The sequence below is a fragment of the Gobio gobio genome, assembly GCF_949357685.1.
Source record: "Gobio gobio genome assembly, chromosome: 13".
Lineage (NCBI taxonomy): Eukaryota > Metazoa > Chordata > Actinopteri > Cypriniformes > Gobionidae > Gobio > Gobio gobio.
Window position 1 is genome coordinate 16,457,507 of NC_137106.1, and position 22,324 is coordinate 16,479,830.

Below are 22,324 nucleotides of genomic sequence, written 5' to 3' on the forward strand. Positions count from 1 at the left end.
CAAAGCTAACCAGCCACAGTTAACGTCGACTGACATCTAACACGCACACATAGATGACTGATCTGGATTTAATCTGATCCCAGGCCAGTGAGTTCTGCGCTAAAACACTGAAAACAACAAAACCTGACAAACATGCTAGCATTTCGTTTAAAAGTACAATTGTTGTAAAATCAACAAACAAAATGTTAGCATAACATAGAGGAAATATTAGAGTTTAAATTGTGTTTGTGTGTTGTTCAAAAGCAGATGATAATATGAATATGTCTAAAAATATTCTAAACCAATTAAAAAATTAAGGTTAAATTGTGTTGGTTGTCTAAAAAGCTGTAAAAAAAACAAGCTAGTGCAGCGTTTAAAAGCAGCTAATAGCTGGTGGTGTAGCTAAGTAGCTAAGTGTTGTAAACCTGACACAAAAATAATGTAAACATTTTACTCAAGGGTTAAGAATAGTCATAAGGTTGAATTGTATTTGCATGCGTGTCTAGCAAAGCTGTGAAAACAACCGAAAGTAGGTGCTAGCATAATGTCCAAAAGTAGCTACTGTCATAAAACTGACTATAAAAAATAAACAGTTCTAACAAAAAACGTGAGGGACCAAACACAAGCAATTTAAACAGCCTATTTTATATGAATAGCCACGAGATTAAACTGTGTTTGTACAGTATGTGTTTATTGTGCGTAAAACACTGTGAAAACAAACTTTAAAAACAAGTTAGCCCAACATTCAGCAAATAAAATGAAGTAAATCTGACTAAGAGCATAGCATTTTACACACAGATTGTATACGAATAGTTAATGCGTTTGTATGCATGTCTAAAAAGCTGTGAAAACAACAAACCAGAAATAGGCGCTGGCGCAACGTTCAAAAGTAGCTACTGTCATAAAACAAAATAAAGAAAATGAATGTAAAAAATGTGAGGGACCAAACAAAAGCACTTCACATATTTTATATGAATATCCATTGTTGAATTGAATTGTTTGTATGCGTGTGTGTTTTTCTTTTTTTCTTTGTGTGTAAAGTGAACATGTTTTGGAAAAATAAGAAAATTGATGCATCAATTTTTCAAATGACCCTTATTCATATGTAGAGGGGGACCTCTGTATTAAATTCAAGCACTTTACAACAAATGGTTGTGCCATTGGGTGCCATTTTGATATATGTGTGTATGGGTGGCTAGCAGCAAGAACAAAAGGCTGCTATTTGTCTGGGTGCTCATGGGAGAAGATGCCATATCAAACATGCAACTACATCCCTCAGACCTTTCTGAAAACAGGCCTCTACTTATCAATTACCAACCTGTCAGCGACACCGGCCGTGTAGGCAAATGTCCCTGCACAGGGCAACAATAGCGTTGAACGAGATTGCCATTTGTGCGCGCGCGTGTGTGCGTATGTGTGAGAAAAAGACGGATAATATAAAAAAGAAACATTTCACACGGACAAAAACATGCATATGCGCACGCTCTCACACTCAACGAAAACAAATGTGAACCTGTGGGGCATTCGTGCCTGCTGTTGCTCCCCAGCTGTGTTGTTTTGGTATAATGTGAGCTGACCACTCATGTCCGCAGAAGGTAGGCTGGCCGCAGGGTTTGTGTGTGTGTGTGTGTGTGTCTGGTCTTGTGTCTCTGTGAATAAGGTGCAGTCTACCTGATCGTGACTTAAAGGGCCAGAGTGTTTGTGTCCACACACACCCGTGGCTCCACAGTGAGCCTATAAGGGCCGTCACTTGCATCTCTAAGAGTTCCTGTGCTGTGAGTGACAGGAGCATAGCCTACCTCTCATTTTCTCTCACATCTTCCCTCTACCGCCTATGACGGCGATTCAAAACACATCTTGTCCGCCTGAATGAGAAGCCAGGAAACGTGATGCCGTGGCGCATTTCTGCTGCTGAAGATATCAGAAAGGACTTTTTTTTCTGTGTGAAGGTTAAAGGCTAGTTCAGGCAGCTTCCCTGTAAACTTTTAAGTCATCAAAGGCGGGAAAGCCTGGAGAGCCAGAGCCTTTCCACAGGAGAGCGGCGGTTTCAAAATAACTGCTTGTCCATTTGGCAGACCTCTGAGAAAATGCCTCACAGGCCGTCTCTCTAAATAATAACCAGTCTTGTTAGTTAGAACTGAGCCTAGAGGCCGAGACAAAAGATGGTGTTTGGCTGACCGTGAGTGGCCCTCAGGGCAGCAGGCCAATCGGCCCTTCAGCTTCAACCTTGACTTCATTCTAGACCTGTTCTACTTTTCTTCCCCCTCAAAGAAGATTTTCTCAGCATAGTAGATAGAGTAAGAAATACAGTGGGACAACAGATAAAATGTTAATTTACTTCCCCTCCCCGACCTTTTTTTTTTTTTTTTTATCACTCACCTTCTCGCATCATGCCAACGGTCAGACACTTCATGAAGCGGCAGGCTTGGCAGGACTTCCTTCTGCGTTTGGTGATCTCACATTCATTGGTGGCGGGGCAGCTGTACTCGATGTTTCCTGTGGCGAGGCATGTAGAGGGAAGGAACAGAGAGTGTTTAATGACTGCCAACCAAAGCCTCATTACTGTGGCAATCTAGCAAGAAAAATCATGCATTACGTTATATCATATATACTATTTTATCATACGCACATATAAATGCTTGAGGTTGGTAAGATTTTAGTTTGTTTGTTTGTTTTTTAAATAAGTCTCTTATTCTCACTAAGGGCACATTTATTTAATCAAAAATATAGTGAAAACTGTAATATTGATTACATTTTTTATTTTTTATTAATATATATTTTAAAAGTGTAGTTTATTCCAAAACTGAATTTTCAGCATCATTACTCCAGTCTTCAGTGTCACATGATCCTTCAGAAATTATTCTAATTTGTTGATTTGATGACTAATTAAAACCTTTGCTTTACATATCAATTAAAATGTAATAAACATTTTCAAACATTAAACTCTCAAAAAATAAAATACTGTGAGTGCAAACCCAAGCTCAATTTGTCAGTCCAAAAGAAGAGACTGAAATACAGCAAAACGTCCCATCATATATGTATAGTATATGTGTGTGCAAAGAGTGCAAAAGGTCATGCAGGAAAGCGCCACTGGCTCTCCTCAGAGGTCATGTGTCATGGAGCTGTGTGAAGCTGGGTAGGCAGGCAGACAGACAGGCAGGCAGACTTTACTAAAGCTAAGCAAAGACCTCCAGGTCACAATTCACCTCTAAGTGAACTTCCAATCACCTGGTGACAACTAACACAGTTCCTCATCCTACCAAACCCCAACATAAACAAAGCACAGAGAGCCACAAGTTTGCTATTGCAAGCCCTGGCATAAAGTAGACTATTACAGCGTGTTCTTTGAGCGTTATGATGCAGTGAGAGGGGAAAAGGGCAATGATATATATGCTTGTTATTGCAATAGCACACAAATAGAATCTGATGAGTAATCTGGCACACAATAAAAGCATTTAAACAGTTCCTTGGCTGTATTATGAGAATTACTTGCCAGATATAGTAATTTAATAGAACAAATTTAGGGTTTAGAACAGCTTATGGCAGTGCTAAAACTCTCAGTGTATGGAGAGAATTTGCGCTATAGAATAACTATTAGAACACGCACACACACACACACACACACACACACACACACACACACACACACACAGAAACAGACTCTCACACACACGCACTCATGCAATTAACATAGGGCCCGTCTGGGACCTCCACACTGATGAAATATTTCAGAGTTAATCAGACTTTGTAAACACTGATTTGTATTGACTTCTCTTCTGTGAACTGATGTTTCCTCATTAAAAAGCAGATTAGCAGCACAAGCAGGGGGGCTAAATGCTCAAGACTGCTAATTCAACAGGAAACAGTATTTAAAGTATGCATGTCCATTAAACTGAGCTCCAATATTCATTAGTCAGGTAATCTCCAGAATCCATTAGGGTCTTCGGATTGGGAGGAATCTGTGCAGGTGGAATGTGTGTGGAGTTGAAAGGTGATTCGCATGAGGGATGAGGCTGGTTGAGTGGTCTTAACCAGCTGGGAATGTTTTAAAGGGGGAAAATCCGTGCCAATCTAATATAGGTGCTTTCCTCCCAGTAGTTGAATGCCAATGGCTGTGAGTGCTGTGTCCAGGTTATCAACACAGTGGAAAGGAGGCTGAATGCGTGTGTGTGTGTGTTCGCTGACAGGATAGAGTGATGTGATTTGAGTTAGGTGGCAGTCGATTAGTGCAATGTCCATTGTCTATCACTCAAGTGCCCGTCTAGAGGTTTCAAACAAGATATAAAATGTCCCAGGCGCTTTCTTCCACTGCCTGTCTTCATACTAAACGCTACACTTCCATCATTCATCAGTTGCAATCAAATGCCAATGGAGCTAATTTCCAGAGAATGGCGACAACATGACCTTGAGCTGACCTCATGCTACGGCCATGAAGTAAGGAATGGATTTGGGAATGTTTTCGGCTTTCTGAGGTTGCACTCTTGGTGTCCCCCTCCAGTTTTTTGCCACTGTCTGGCTACGAGTGGCTCAATTGGGAGGTGATAGATGCAGGTTGTCAGGTGGCATTGGAGGAGTGCCACCGGAATGCCAGCTGCCAGTGATTTGAGTGGCCGTGGCGCCCGTGCTGCCGCCTGTCCCAACGCCCTCACCCAAACCGCTGTCCCTGCATCCCTGAACTCCACAACCCCATTCCTTCCCTCAAAAACCTGCCAGTCTGGAAGTCAATAAATGTCCAGCTGGATGGGATGTTTTTGGAAATCACCAAGAGTTTTATTGGCTAATGGGATGAAACATACCGATATGTCAAATTCCCACATTTCAAGGATTTGGATTGTGTTCAGCCCAAGCTAATTTTTGACCCATTTATTCAGCACCTACTTTGTCCCTCAGACTTCTATTCACTAGCAGATGAGTTACTTCTCTGTATATTCAATTACAGCAATTCTCCAGTTTGAAATAACTGATCAAGCTTGTTAATCTGAAGCAGGAAATGTTTGTTTCTTTGCAGCAAATACCATTGACTACTAAGCCAGAGCATTACCCCACTTTGGCTTTACATGTCTAGCTAAAGCCAGAGGACGTTGGATGTATGGAAGTGCTTTGTGCCGATTCTAGGTATTGCACTTTGACTAAGTCCCTCTGCCCCCTGGTCTGCCACCCGAACCTAGCTGAAGTTCTAGCTGAGGGAGGGTAAAAGCCAACCTTGAATGGTCCTCTTGAAAAAGGCCTTGCAGGCCTCGCAGGAGGCGACGCCATAGTGGTAGCCGGAGGCGATGTCCCCGCACACCAGACACAGGCGCTTGGGCATGGAGTTCAGCATGTACTCGCATTTAATCTGCGAATCCTCTGTGATGGTGCTGGAGCAGTCCTCGTAACGCTTGGCTCCGGCTCCGCTGGGACCCAGAGCACCAGTTGGTCCGTAAAGAGTGGGTGAGTCCAAACCGTTCTGATGGCCATTCATGGTGGAGCTGTAGCTTCCGCTGGCGTCTGAGGAGCCGCCGGGGCTGTGGTGATTTACGCTGTCCGTCAGTGAGGCGGGGCTGGAAGGTTCCGTCTTTATGTAGGAGGGGCAACTCGACTCAATGTGGCGGTCCTTGCTGGACATTCTGCAGAGCAGCCTACAAGGATAAAATATAAAAATAAATATTGAAGAGTTAGTGAAGATGACCAACAGTAAATGAGTATGGAAACTAAGCAAATGATTTCTTTGATGTCCATGCTGAAAAGACCAGCATATGGTGCCTTAGATGCTAGCGATCTAGTAAACTTGTGTTAGTCTAAGGTCTTTTCAGCAGGGGCAACTTAAAAATGTGTCGCCAACACAAAGCAATTGAGAAAAACAAAAGAAATAGAAACACACAACCCAGCCCCCCAGCCCTTAAGAGCGACTCTGCATTCTGCACATGGGTCCACCTCCGCCTTAGCCCGAGAGAACAGAGGATTCAGCAGCTAAAAAAAGCCCCTGATTGAGAATTCAGAATTCTAGTTTTTTAGCATGTTAATGACTTCTCTGAGAGGAAACATAAGAGGAGAGGCATATGAGAGCCAGTGTGCCACGGTCCCCTGGGTCTCACTAAAGTGTCTGAGTGGTTGTATATCTACACGGCTGTAAAGAGGAGAGCTAACATCGCTACTCTAGCATAGTGTGCAGCCAATTGAGTTCTAAAGAAATGTGGCACAACCAACTCAGTCATGTCCTAATAGTTTTAGATCCTGTCGTAATACATACGGTACATATACACACGCCTACAATAAATCACAATTGTTTGCCTTGTCGAATCATATAATTATTTATGTGCACAATACAATGAAGGATTTTGTATAGAATTAAAATATAAGCATAAGAATAAACGTATTAAAATATTGTATTTATATCTTTTTTTTTTAAGAATTTTGAACTCATAATCAATGCTGATCATTCAGATTAATTTTCTTTTGACAGGAAATTACATATTAGATTAGATTAGATTAGATTCAACTTTATTGTCATTACACAAGTACAAGTACAAGGCAACGAAATGCAGTTTAGGTCTAACCAGAAGTGCAATAGCAGCAAGTGCAGGATATACAATGGTTGCGTAAGTGCAGGACATAAAAATGTTCTGAATATATATAAATATGTATAAGTAGAGAGATGGTTATTACTATAAGTAGAACTGAATTTACAGATGAATATATACAGTGAATAAATATACAGATGGCTATTTCTATAAACAGAATTTACAGGTGAATATGTACATATTGTCGAGTTACAGAGTATAAGTCAAAGCCTGTCATTTCTCCTGCACCAAAATCATCCATCTCCACAAAAAAAGTGCTAAAGGCCTTTTCTTGTGATTGTGGATCAAGAGGTGGGATCCGGTGATCAAATGCACCATGACAGATGAGCGTCTGCAGGGCGGAAGGGAGAGGGACAGTACGGAAAGCTCAGCGCCATCACTCACTTTCCAGTCAATATCAACTTGTTCTACATGACTCTAATCAGTGCGGAGGTGCAAAGCAGTTCCATCATCCTCGCCCGTGGCCAGTCACCATACACACTCACACACACACACACACACACACACACACACACACACACACACACACACACACACACACACACGCTCGTACGCATCGATGGACAGAAAACAAAAAATCAGCTAGACAGTCACAAACATCCAGTATCAATCCAGTAACACCAACAGACACCCACACAGTCAAAAGCAGAGACTCTTCAAAGCCAAACAAAAGAGCAGGCCGAACACCCCACCCACCCCACATCGCTCGATACCGCCAACCCATTTAGTTGAACCACCCCTCCACCCACAGAGCCCTGGGAGAGAGGCCTATTAATGAGCGCTGTAATTAATAGATATCTCTGCTCCGTCTTACAGGAGGCTTCAAGGCCTGCAAGAGTGGATTAACCATTTCCCCTGTCAACAATCCAGAGGACCCTGAGCTGGGTCCTGCAGGGCGTAGTGGGGGTGGAGGGTGGCACTTCACCACAGCCGCATCAATTAGCAGCACTTCAATATCTACGTTTAGCAAAATGTGATCGTTCAGGGACTGTTTGTTTCCCTAAAATCCTCAAAAGGTTTTGGGGGTTGTGATTTCACATAGACTGAGTGTGAGGTCATGCTTAAACACGCTCTCTCTTTTCCCTTAAATGCATTAGCGGTATGAGGTGTGTAAAAAGCGAGATGATGGCGGAGGAACAAAGCCTTTACATAGAGGCAGGAAGAAAATCACAGAGGATTTATACATACAACACATCAGGACCATTTTAACATGGAGATGGAGGGTGACAAATAAAATAGGCAGTCTGGAAGACCACACAAAGGTCTTTTTAATTAAGGAAGCCCGCTTCTAAATGAGGGCTCTAAAATCCGGTCAGCTTGTAAAAGATGACTTCTTCTGAGGCCCATAAAGCAAGAGAGCAAGAGAGCGAGGGAGTGAATGAGAGAGATCTTTAAAGAAACCAGACCACCTTATCATTCAAAGGAATTTTTTCTAAACAACAAAAAAATCACATTATAGACTGAGAACTGCAACAAATTGAAGACAAAATTAGTTAAATGCATTTCTCTACAATTAAATAATTGTGAAACTGACCTAGATGGCTGCCAGAATGATTAATAGTATAGAAAATGAAATAAAAAAAATCATATAAAAATAAAAATATTCTGATTTAAATATATATTTATATTGTTACTAATATACTATATTGTTTTATTTATTATTATTATTATTTATTTATTTATTTTTTGGTGAGACCAGTGAAAATATTGGCCAAGTATAAATCTGAAACGGCCCAGTTAAATATTTTAGTCCTATGTACAAACTAAATTTAAATAAATTGAATTACTGGATATAAAAAAAAGAATAATAAAAATGGTTTATAGTAGTAAAATGATTAACTGTGTCATTTGTTGCAATTCTCAGAGTCAAGGATAACTCCTTAATGAATAAAAAAAAATTAGTTGCAGTAATGGCATATTAAGAATACGTGAATTTCCAGCTATTAATGCATTCTGGTGTAAAAGGCCAAAATGTGCTGAGTCAAGGCACCTGTTTCTGTGTATTGCAGTGAGAGGCAATCGATTATGAAAAAGCTCCTATTACACTTCCACTGATGCATCACTGACGCATACTCACAGACAGGTGTCCTGGGGAGTGCGGAGGGCCCCAAAACTATTCTAGAACATTCCAGTAATGTCAAGGATGCATGTTGTGTATATATACACAGCGTAAAGCCGGTTAAAAATCAGTGAAAACACAAGCACCAAAGACTGTTTACATTCACAACATATTCTCTCATTCTATTTTGGGTGACAGAGACAAACTGGTTTTTGTTGGACGGCTGAGAAACCCGCCCCCTGCCCTGACACAGAGAGTGTGAAGTCAAAACGGCGGCTAACAAAAGAGGAAGGGGCCAGCAATGTAAGAGCCCCTCTTGCTTTACAGTGGCGTTCTTAAGACTCTCAACAGGAGACACCCTGCTCTATAACTTTGACTGAAAGTTATTAGCGCTCTCTTTCTCCTGCTCTTTGAAATTCTACGACTCTATTAATCCAAACCTGCAATATTCACAACTCTCTATAAATTCAATTGTCAGATGGTGGATTTTTATTCTAGGCCGCACTTGAATCCAAAATTAGAGGCAGTAAAATTCACATTAGCTCTAAGAGAAATGGAATTCTAAAGCCTATATTTTAGAAGAAAAGAAAGCCCTTTCCGACAGAGAAGAGACTATTTGAGAGGTAATGATTTTATCTGTTTTCACCACTGCCTGGCGCCGAGCTTCAATCCCACAGTGTGTCATTAACAAAAGGAGTTCTTATGCTGAAAAGCAGGGGAATTTAGTTTAAGCTTATGAATGGAAATAATAATTGTCAAGTGGAAGGGTAGAAAAAAGGCAGGCAATAGTCAGCCGAGAGACAAGATAAAAAAAAATACAGCACAAGACATAATCCGTTGTACTTTATTGTTAGGGACATTATTGTGATTCAACATTATAAATAGTGCTCGAGTTTGTATATTTCTTGTAAATTACACCAAGCGCTGGCGCTTTACTCGTGCTAAGGTTCCAGTTTAAGTCTGTGACCGGGGCAAAAATAAAAATAAACGTTTGGTTTTCTACTGAATCATGCCGCTGTGAATTCGGCTGATTTAAATAAGTTGACATGGTAAAGTTCTAGCTGGCTAATAATGGCAAGAATGCTTTACAGTCTTTGAAGCATCAGAAAGGCTCTGGTTGAAAATTATAAACAAATCGTATTACGTTTCTGTAATGAGAAAAACGTTCCCGCTTCCAAGAGAGCAACACAAAACATCTCAGATGTGCAGTCAATGTACAAAGACCAGAAGTGTATTCCTGATCTTATCCAGAGATCAAATATTTAAGCCGTCTGTTTGTTGAAAGTTAAAAATCAGAGTGGATCTGCGACCAAAGAAATGATTGTTTTCCTTCTGTTTTCCTCTAGCTGTCGACTCTCTCTTATTTTTTGTGCTGAGGCAAAGTGTCACAAATCAGCGGGAAAACAATTTTGGAAAACACAGCCACTTGGCAATGACAAGGTGTCATTAGCCTGTTTGATCCAGTGCTCTGACAACTATAGAGGCAAACATATAATCATTGCATTAAGGTGCAGCCACTGAGAGTTTCTCTCTCGCTCTCTCTCTCTTTGCCGGAAGCAGTAAGTCTGTGTGATCATGGATAGCTGGAGGCGGCACAGTCTGCTAAATGCTGGAAAAGAACTGCCCATGAGCCATGGGTATGTGGGGAAATGTTTTAGAAACATAAATATCTTTATATTATCATATACAGTGTGGTTCAAAAGGTCTGGGACTACATTGAAAATATGTATATTTTTTCCTCATTTAAACCTAGACGCTTTATAAAAAAATTGAATAAGAAATATTCAGCGATAAAGTAAAGGGGGGGGGGGGGGTGTCTAGAAAAAAAGCATTTTACTAGTGGTCTGCTTTTTGGACCCCAATGTTTTTCACTCCTATGAAGAGCTGCATCTAATTATGAAAAATATTGATTTCATTACTGATGATTCACAAAAGTGAGACATTTGTTTGAGTTGAGAGTGATTTAAAAGCACATTTGCCCTAGAGAAAGCTGTGGGATATTTAATTAAACGTTAAAAAAACAGGAACTGTACTCCCTCTTTACTGAAGGGATACTGATTTCTCTTGTTCCCGCATGAGAAATACAGACGTGCGAAACAGGTTGCCTTTTCCGGCTGTATAGGCAGATCAATTGTTATAACATTACTGGGTTGGAAAGTAGTAATTCACTTCATTGTCGATGGACGCCTGCAAAATAACACCTCTGATTACATGCAATCAATGTGATAATGACAAAAACACATTTGTACAATGGAGCGAGCTGCCGTAAAAATGCCAGCGGCGGGCCAGTGGAGATGAGGAGCTAACGCTCTGCTGTGTGATAAATACTAGAGGAGGATCAGCAGCCTTAAAGCTCCAAATACAATAGAGCAAATCTAGAGAGATAGAGACGTACATTTACATTTTGCAAATTCTTTATGCAAAAGTACATGTATGGGGGGAGGGGGGGGGGGGTAGACAAATTAAAATCTTTGAATCATTTATCGGCTTTCTGTTTTATACGTTTTAAATTTCATTTATATACAAAAAAGAATGTGCTGTTCTCTCTCACTGACAACAGTGCAGGGTTAAGATGTCCAAACCTGATAAGAGTCATGTTTGTGTGTGTGTGTGTGTGTGTGTGTTTGACAGTCCCTGGAACACTCGTAGATGAAAATCTTGATGATTTAGGTCATTTTCCTGTGCGGGCAGATAAGTGTTCTGCTTTATCAGGTAAGATGTCCCTCTCAACAGCACAAACAACACACATATACACTCACATATGTATCTTGTTCTGTATGCATTTTGTTTAAGAATTATTTGTAAGAATTTCAGCTGAATGTAAGAGGTGAAACTATAGTTTGAAATACACAAAACAGGATTCGTCAAGTTTGATGTGATCATCATTTCATTATCTGAAGTTATTGCGGGTAGGAGCGAGCGATTGCTTGGCAGTGACAGGCCCTAAAGAACAGGGCAGAGCAAATAAGCTTTGGCATTTTTCAATAAGCAATACGCTTAAAATCACTGCTTTACCGCTGTTGGAGCGCAGCACCCATCTATTTAACCCCAACAGGACATGAGAGCAGATAAGCGAGGATGAGCCGCAGTCTCAAAGAAATGAAATTGCACGTAAATATAATAAAAAATAACGGTAGTAAAAAAAAAATGGAGATTAAAAACACATTCTATTAAACAGATGGTTAAAGAGGATTTTATTCCAGGAAATATGACAAGCGTGTAAAAGAGAGTGGGAAAAAAGAGGGAGAGAGAAATGGCGGTTGTTTTTTGGTGAGTGAACCGGTGAAAGCCATGTCTTTAACCAGATCAGATTCTTGAAATTGGCTGTCAAGGCAGGATTGTCCTGAGTTATAGCTGTCTATCACCCCCGCTCACATGGAGACGCGCCGAGCTGCTGTCGCCTTCCCCTGCCGCAAAGCATCTTAAATTTTCAACACCACCATCTGTTACAAAATCTAATTCACATTCCGCCCATAATCGGGTTTACCTCTGTAATACCCGTTCTGCCACTCTCTCTCTCTCTCTCTCTCTCTCTCTCTCTGCACGGAGCCGGTCCCCAACCCTGAACGAAACACCCTCCATGTCTACAGACACTTTCATTAAAAAATCTTTTTTCAGCATCTTTGATGCTTTGATGATCAAGATTCTAACATCACTCTACCCCTACACTGACAGAACTATCACAGCTATCGCTTTATTCTTGTCTCTGACAATATATATTATGCACATATGTGTGTGTGTATTTTTTTATTATAATAAATTATAATTATTTTTATATAAATAATAATGGCAATAAACTACTAAAAAACTAAAACATTATAATAATTAAGAATAAACATTTAAAATATAATACTAGTAATGATAATAGTAAAAATGTTTTATTAAGTACTGCTAATTATGAATTGAGTATCATAATTTATATTTTTTATTATTTTAAGGTATCAGTAGTATTCATAATATAATATAAATATCTTTTTTTTTACTATTTAAATTTGAAATAAATGCATCACCACATTTTCAATAAAACATCCGGCCATTTCCAACAGGTGGTCCCTGGCCATCACATTCGGCCCCAAGACTTCTGAAAGATTTTAATACTACAATATAAACACCTCAGTCTAATAATCCTCCCAGTTATAAACCCAAAAGCCCTTCATTTCCCATCTGCGTTTAGAGCAATCTAGTTTATTACGCAACCCGCTAAATTTACAGTAACAAGCGGCTCCCTTGACAAATTAATCATTTTCCGAGTATTTGATCATATAAATAAAACAGTGCCTCTGGAGGCCGAGGAGCTAAATCAGTTGATTCCGTTTATCTGGGAAATGGCTTGCATCTGGGTAACAGCTCACCAGCAGATGGAGAGGTTTTTCCCCTGACCCCAGGACCAGGCTTCTGTCTCTCTCACTCTGCTCGGAGATGAGAGTTATCAGCGGAAGGTGTGTGCATGTGTGTGAGGAAGTGTTGAAGGTGGGTGTTCGCCTATTTCAGTAAAGGGATTTATTTTTCAGAGCAGGCTTCCGCGAGCGTTCAAAGTTCTACTGATCCCCAAACAAACCCGCGCCCTTTTGTATTAATGTATGTTTTTCCCATGAACCTTATGCTGGCATAACTGATTGAACTGTAAACAACGTGTGTTTGTGTATCGTATGTGTCTGTGCATGTGTGTATGCGTGACAGTACTGGTTTGATGACCATCGCTGTATGACTATACAGGAGTGCATGTGTGTGAATCTATGCGTGACTGACCTCAAATCTGATACAGCTGCTAGTAAAACATCCTGCTCTGTCTGGCGTGTGTGTGAATGTATTGGACATGTCTGTGCCTGGCATGGGAGGAAAATTTTCTAAATGCAACACAGTTAGCATCGCACCCCTCCCTGAATTAACGCCGCTGACGCACATCTAGCACCTCAAAATGAATAGACGCAAGATTTCAAACTGTGCTGTGACCAATGTGGATGTTCAGGGAAAGAGCCATGTCCTCCAGCTCCCAACATGCTTTGCATCGGGCCCATGGCGTGACATGGTAGTGCCTGGAAGGCCTGTCTATAGAGAGCCACAAGCTCCGACTATGCCAGTAACGTGATCCTAATTGGCTTAGAGCGGAAAAGACTTCTTGCATGCGAATGGAGCCTAATTGGTTTGACCCAGACTAACCTGTCCCAAATCCAACCCGTGTAATACATTTGAGGGTCCCTGTCAAAGCACAGTCACCTTCTTTTAAAAGGTTTGCTTAAAAAATCCTGCCTTAGGACACACACCTGAATATACTCCAAAAACATCAGCGGATGACGACAAGGAGGAAGTTGAGTGTTCAAAGTGACATTACGAAACGCTGTGCCTACTGTGACTAATGATATTGTTCATTTGCCCACTAGAGATAATTTGCTTGTTTACAGTGTTGCATAACCTAATACTTGTAAATTACAAACGAGGGAAGAAATACAAATGCCACTGAAAATGAATTTATACATCAAAGAAAATAAAATGTACCTTTTGAAAATAAATCAAAAGAAGTGAAGGCACTTTTCTCTCTGACCCTTCGGTAACCTCTAAAGTAATAACCATAAATGACCTGAAATTACAACAGTCAAACAAAGACATTTTACAGAAGATGGCCTGAGAGAGGAAGAGAGAGAGAGAGAGAGATAGAAGGGCCTGGTGAGGACTCTTAACTGGTCACATCTGGCTGTATTTTATACGCAAATCAGCCCCCACTAAATCTAGATAAAACTCACTGACTCGTGATCGGAGCAATGATCTTCATACATCTAAATTTATATGCTAATCGGAATCCTTGAAGCATTTAACACATTCCTCTGCATCTGGAGGGGACGACAACCGGCAACCTCTCCAACCTATACCCATAAACTCAACATAAACTTTCCCTATCTATCTAAACCCACAACTATATTCTATCTGAGCATATCTATCTATCTATCTATCTATCTATCTATCTATCTATCTATCTATCTATCTATCTATCTATCTATCTATCTATCTATCTATCTATCTATCTATCTATCTATCTATCTATCTATCTATCTATCTATCTATCTATCTATCTATCTATCTATCTATCTATCTATCTATCTATCTATCTATCTATCTATCTATCTATCTATCGTCAGTCCATCCATCCATCCATCCGTCTGTCCGTCCACGGATGGATAGATAGATAGATAGATATCCATTCATCCATCCATCTATCTATCTATAGTCTGTCCATCCAACCGTACATCCGTCCGTCCGTCCGTCTGTTCATCCATCCATCCATATCTGTCTGTCTGTCTATCTTTCTATCTATTGTCTGTCCGTCCTTCCATCCGTCTGTCCGTCCGTCCGTCCACGGATGGATAGATAGACAGATAGATAGATAGATAGATATCCATCCATCCATCCATCCATCCATCCATCCATCTATCTATAGTCTGTCCATCCAACCGTACATCCATCCATCCATCCATCCATATCTGTCTGTCTGTCTGTCTATCTTTCTTTCTATCTATCGTCTGTCTGTCCTTCCATCCGTCCATCCGTCCCTATCTATCTATCTATCTATCTATCTATCTATCTATCTATCTATCTATCTATCTATCTATCTATCTATCTATCTATCTATCTATCTATCTATCTATCCATCCATCCATCCATCCATCCATCCATCCATCCATCCATCCATCCATCCATCCATCCATCCATCCATCCATCCATCCATCCATCCATCCATCCATCCATCCATATCTGTCTGTCTGTCTGTCTATCTTTCTATCTATTGTCTGTCCGTCCATCCATCCATCCGTCCGTCCCTATCTATCTATCTATCTATCTATCTATCTATCTATCTATCTATCTATCTATCTATCTATCTATCTATCTATCTATCTATCTATCTATCTATCTATCTATCTATCTATCTATCTATCTATCTATCTATCTATCTATCTATCTATCTATCCATCCATCCATCCATCCATCCATCCATCCATCCATCCATCCATCCATCCATCCATCCATCCATCCATCCATCCATCCATCCATCCATCCATCCATCTATCTATCTATCCATCTGTCCGTCCACGGATGGATAGATAGATAGATAGATAGATAGAATCCATCCATCCATCACGCTATCTATCTATCTATCTATCTATCTATCTATCTATCTATCTATCTATCTATCTATCTATCTATCTATCTATCTATCTATCTATCTATCTATCTATCTATCTATCTATCTATCTATCTATCTATCTATCTATCTATCTATCTATCTATCTATCTATCTATCTATCTATCTATCTATCTATGAACACCAAAGCTCAAAGCAGAAACAGATGATCAGATGTCCCTCCATCAACACACAAACACACATTAAGATATAACACAAGTGAATATGACCTGGTTATTTTGCATTAGTCTTTGGCAGAGTTAAAGTCCCAGGGAACAGCCTAGGACCAGGTGTACAGCGCACAATGGGTACATCATGCAGCAGTCACATCCTGCGACAACATGAACAAACACTAGACGAACTAGACTAAGACACTGACTGAATGAAGCAAGCATGAATAAATAATAGCTGGGCAGGCAAAGCACAAACAAACATACAAAAAAATAAAATAATAATCACCAGAACTGATTTTGGCTTTTGATGACACTATTATTGGTCCTTTCCTTACCTTTGGTTATATAGAGCATGTGCATCACGCATGTGACTGGCCTCGATGTCGTATTGCTGTTGTGTTCTCCAAGCGCCGCATTTGGCATACTTATCTTCGCTATTAACTTGGGCCTTTGATAAATTCATTCTACAACAAAAGGGAGAGCAAGAAAAGGAATAAAAACGAGGGTCAGAGAGATGGACTGAGGAATTCTGATAAAGAACCATTGAGCCATTAACTACTGACAGACAGTGACGCAGCTCTGCACACTGCGAGACAAAATATTCCTTCTTTTCCTGACCGCCATTCTTCAATGGATCAGCTGTAACGGAGGATCGGAAGAGGGTAAACCCGGGCTCTTTTGTTAATGCCAGAACCTAATTGAAACCTGCCTTGACGTTTTAAATGCACAAACTCATCATTCTACCGGCAGCAGATTTAACAAGTCTGGGGTGTCGGCAGATAAAAGAAGGAGATCAGCGCACGCCTGTGGCCCCTGTACACAGCAATCCGAGAGAGCCTGTAGCTTTACGGGACCTGCCGAATCAGAGGGTTCAGAACGGCTTGAGAAATGACCATATAAAAACAAACGTACAGGGAAAGGTTTGACGTCACACCTGTACGAGTTTATTTGCCACACATAGGCGTTTAGCATTTAAGTAGCGATTCAAGGACAAAGGCTGACGTCTTTACTAATCAAAATCTTGGTTTTAACGAAGTCGCAGCCGCAGGTAATCGCATAAATACATAGGAAACACTAAAAGACGCCTCACAAGAAAACAAAAGACCGCGCAGATGTTTCAGGAGTGTCTGCTGCAGACTTACTTTATGTAAATAGCCCCTTGCCTGTGTGTTAGCACAGCAAAATATTTAAACAAACTTATGGAAATGATTCGAGGCAGCAAAAGAACCTAAGAAAAACACCTGCGCACATTAACACACACTTCAAGTTCTCAGCTAAAACAACAACCTCTCCATCAAAGACGAACATTTCTGAAACACTCATTTTGGGACATTTTTAAAACACCGGAGAGCAAAGGAAGTGAAGTGGTACGAGCCACAGGCAGTGTGGTTGAGTGTGTGAGTCTGCCACACTCTCTAATTAACAGAGGAGGCCCCTAATTCTCCTTCTCCGTTCCAACTCAGCACACACGTTCAATGTCATTAGAGCTGCACAACCCCCAACTGTCCCCACACTCGGACTGATGAAACTAATCACTCAACTAATGCTGTGCTTCAGCGGCTGTCGGAGAGAATGCAGCCATGAAGATCTGTCGCTCTTCCTGCCATTCTCTGTCTTAGGCTCTCGTGTGCTATCTGTCTGCTATGGAGTTTAGGCCTTTCTTGCTCACTGTCCTTTTTTTCTTCCAAAAAAATCATCTTAACTGTTTTTATTTTTTGCATTGTAGTTTTAGTATGTATTGGAATTAGGCCTAATCAATTTCTCAGTCTCTAAATCCCATTTAGAGAACAAAAAATAGTATGTTGTGAATCAACAACAGTGATTGTCAAATCATTTTGTTGCAATCATTGCTAATTTGAGAGTTAATTCTGGAGTGCTGCACTTTAGAGTGCGTGTTTACCTTATAAACAGTAGGCAGAACAGCGTGTGTTGTGAGTGTGTGTGTGAGTGAGGCTGAAGAGCGAGTCAGAGCTTAGTGGAAAAAAGCAACGCACACACACACACGTAATGTGTTGGCTTTAGTTCTGGGCGAGTGAGCAGCGGAATCGATAAGCCCCAGCATCACACAAGCCACACGGCCTGATACACTCCTGTTTCTCTCAACTCTTTTTAACGTGACTTTACACACACTACTGCACTCCCAATGCCAGCGCCATTAAATATCTGTCATTAAATACTGGGATGCTTTCTGAAGCAGTGTGCAATATTCTTTTTTGTTGTTGTTGTTGCTTCATTCCCATCAGATGTGCAGACAGGCCATGCTGTATTTAACACCAGCAGACGAGGATTAAAAATCAAAAGCCAATAAACTCTTTGTCTTTAGTGGCACAATATTAAACATCTGAAAAGAAACCAGAATTTGCATGTAAAATAGTACATTAACAATCCTGTAAATACATTTTCTAAGCATATTTACATAGCACATAAAATCTCTTTAGAAGAATAAAAGATCATCTTAAATGTTTAAATCAAAAGTAAACAACACGACACATAAAAACATGCACACATACACGTACATACACAAACACACACATTTATCTCAGTCATTCTGTCTGAACAGTTCCAGAAGAAGAAAAAGATCCATTTCATCTCGAATGCTAAAGTACGGCTGATATTTCAGAACAGCATTTGTGACAGAGCTATGTAAATAACATGGTAATCGTGGCCTCTGAGTATGTACAGTAAAATAGTTTATTCAAATATATGAAAATTAATTAGGGCGGTATTGCTGGATTATTGGGCACAGTCAAAATGTTTTCTTTAATTTGTGTATTTTTTACAGCACATCACATTAACCATTTACTCACTACTTTATTTAGAAAATGTTATAAAATAAAATAATAATTATAATAATACACAACAAAAACTAAAATTCTATTTAAATTGCCTGATAATCTCTAAAATTAATGAATGTCACATTTGAGTTATATTTTAATAATAATAATAATAATAATAATAATAATAATAACAACACTAATACAAAAATTATGAATTATATTATTATTATTATAATTACAGAACTAAAAGCTAATTTTCAGAAATAACAGGTTGGTCAAACAATAAAAACAAGAGTAACAGTTAAAATGAAGTGTCACTTCAGATCAGTGGGAGAAACAGGCGCTTCTAGAGGAGAGAATGAATCTATAGGGATCTACCTGAGCCCATTTCACGCTACTGTCAAAACGCCTAAGTACTGCATCCATGCGGACAAGGATTAACACGCAGGACAATGAGCTGAATTAAGCCAAGAGTGTGTGTGTGTCTGCGTGTCTGTGTTGCTGCCATGCTCTGCGACTCACTCATGTGTTGCTATTCCATCTGTGAATAGTGGGGGTCTGATTGATTAGACAGGTGCCATTCTTTCTTATGCAGGAACGGCCGCCCCATGCATGGTAAATGCCATGCCTATCTCTCTCTCTCTCTCTCTCCCACTCCACCCTGACAGCTCACCCAGGCTGGTTACTCATATCGTACTAATTACCTGGTACAAGACAATCCTTTAAACAGCTAAAACACACATGCACATGCATTAAACATTTACATTTATAAACAAAAAAATAATTCCTCGGTAAAATGCTTTGCTATTAAATGCCACACAGCTAGCACTATCATGTCACAGACGCCGCCGGTGGTGGCTTTAAACCGTGTCAGCAGGCTTTCTTGTTATTGTACGTCGACGAGCACGTGATTTAACCTTTGGGGGTTGAAAGCTGAAGAACGGGACAGGTGGAATTAAACACGGGCCTTGCACGCAGGGGCAGCACAGGCAGCGTGGCCGGCCACGCGGCAGATGGACTGTCAGCTTTAATATGACGGAGCGCGTGCGGGCGCTCCAGCCTGGAAGCATGCGGATCTCTACGGGAATGTAGCCATTCGCCCGCGCAACAGGGGCTGGGAGCAGACGAGAACGGAGCTATGAAGCGCAAATACACCCGTCTGACACTTCACACAAACATGTACGGATCTACTCTTACGTCCCGCAAAGTACGCCAGAAAAATTTGCTTTGATATCCGCACATCTAACCCCGGGTTCAAAAAGTGCTACAGGCCGCAGTCAGGTACATCCATACCCTGTCTGGAAATATTACCACACATAAGCAGATTTGTTCAAAAGCCTCCCATCAGGATCGCTGGGCGAAATAACACTCGTTTGAATTAACTCAGTCAAGCATTTTCGCATTCTAGATGAAAAAGAAACAATAGCTTCTGTTTGCCTAAGCGTTTCCGAGGGACACGTTTAAACAGGTTTTAAAAGTCATGTTAAGCAAACACAGAAAGAGAACGTACATAAAAATGCTGAAGAAAATGACTTGATTTAGCAGCATTTGAATTTCTAATGCAGCACATTTCTCCAAGGATTTCACGATTCTGATTTATTTGTGGGGGGAAAATTTGGCCTGAGGGTGAGCCTATAGATATTAATACATATGTTTGCGTCATTTTGAAAAATCACTTTTTCGAAATATCCTGACTGAATTAATGCACTAAAATAATTTAATAAAGTTCAGCGATTCAAAGAGATGTTACAGTCCAGGACAGCCTCCACAGCTGACTGCAAGGTGTCAGGCCTTACACGGTAAGCATCATCCTGATCTCATCACACACACACACACACACACACACACACACACACACACACACACACACACACACACACACACACACACACACACACACACACACACACACACACACACACACACACACACACACACACACACACGTGATGTATGACAGGAGAAAGCGCAGAGAAATATTTCACTGTCATCCGTCACCCAGCTGGGCGATTCATTTCCCTTTCTCTGCTACAAGACCACCACAATTTCACAATTTCATTGAAGACCAATGAAGCTAAAAGAGATTCAAAAATCAGTCCGGATTGACACCACTAGAGCTGGAAAAACTTTACCCACCTGGAATCTCTAACACCCTGTACATTCACACGTGTATATTTTTGTACAGCCACACATGACCATTAACAAACACACGCACATGCTCTTTTATTCATATCCATCCAGGTTTTCATCTTATATTCTAATCTAATCCTAATCTAATTTTTACATACAAAACCACCACACAAAAGACACATTCATTTATTGTAATGCATCTTCGGGTGAGAAATAACTAAACAGGAAGGGAAAACAGAATGAGAAAAGCTATCCGCATGCCGAGAGACAAACGGTGAGTCTGCTGGGAGCCGGTGGAAAACGCAGTGGCTAAAAGCACTATTTTTACACCCTTATCTAGCCCTTGTGGACCCTCCTGCTTCTGGAGTGACCACACTCCCTATTGACCTGCTGTAACTGTATCCTACAGGCTCTCAGCCGGCCAGCGCCTGCTCTGCCTCTCTCTGGCACGCAGCAGGCCGAATCATTCGAAAAATAAAGACAAGAGCAAAGGGAAACCAAGGTCTAAGAATTGCATTTAAAGGAGAGAATAAAGCACACTCCTGCTTATCCGAACGCAGGGGTCTAATAGCTAAAGGCAGTGGGTCGTTTTTTTTTGACGCACACGAGCGAGTCTCAGCTGGCGTGGGCCCTGTTAAAACCCTTATTCAACTTCTCGTAAAAATTGCCGCACTGCATTCGGAAAATCCTGATGGATTGATGCATAAATCACCCAAATTGACAACTGCATCATCAGGCTCCTGCGCGCACGGCCGGCCCTGTGTTTTCATGTGCACGGCACCTGCGTGCGACCGTTTCACACGAGTGTGTGCGTCCGTCCGACGGGCCACTTATTGCACTTTTCAACAAAAGGGCAAAAATATAGCTTCCCTTTTTTTCTTACAGCCCCCCCTCCGGCCTCTCTTTTCTCCTGAATGACAGGCCGCTGGAGGGGCTGGGAGGTAGGGGGGGTGGGGGGCTCTTTTAACTGGAGTTAATTACCCTTGGAATGCCTCAGACCCCTTCAAATAAGGGGAAGTGGCAATGCTCTGTCTCCAATAAGCAGGACAGCGTAAAGACAAAGAGTGTCCAGACAGTAATCGACAAGGGGCCACAGAAAGAGAAAGACATGCAGGACGAGCCACGACACCTCTCACACAGGGGAATGGGATGGAGTCAAATCAGGGCTGAACGGCAACAAAGGCCTCCCCGCACACACACGCCACACATGGCAGAATAAATAAATCTGCGCTGTGCATATTGACATCATTTGACAGATGAATTAAGTAAATGATTTTATAAGGAGATTAAATGGAATTTAATTTACACAATCTCTCTTTATTCCTGCTGATCCCAGCCTCTGGGGTTTCATTCGCCTCTCGTACAAGAGAGAGAGAGAGAGAGAGAGAGAGAGAAAAGAGAGTACGAACGGGTGGAAGGAAAACGCAAAATCAAGTTTTCTTCATGGGCCACAGGGGGGTTTTGGTGTTTTA

At 40.9% G+C, this 22,324-nt stretch overlaps 1 protein-coding gene across 6 annotated transcripts in view; it reads right to left on the reverse strand.

Moving 5' to 3' along the window:
• The window catches only part of esrrga (estrogen-related receptor gamma a), a 194,167-nt gene that overhangs the window by 47,642 nt on the left and 124,201 nt on the right, over positions 1 to 22,324 (reverse strand). For 4 of the 6 annotated variants that reach the window (XM_079833666.1, XM_079833665.1, XM_079833663.1 and 1 more), the window contains exons 2-4: positions 16,281 to 16,409; positions 5,182 to 5,597; positions 2,359 to 2,475 (exon numbers count right to left, since the gene is read on the reverse strand). In XM_079833666.1, coding sequence (XP_079689792.1) covers positions 2,359 to 2,475; positions 5,182 to 5,597; positions 16,281 to 16,408 — 661 coding nt within the window. In that variant the 5' untranslated portion in view covers position 16,409. The remainder of the gene's footprint in view (positions 1 to 2,358; positions 2,476 to 5,181; positions 5,598 to 16,280; positions 16,410 to 22,324) is intronic. The other 2 variants (XM_079833668.1, XM_079833667.1) reach the window with 1 other exon arrangement.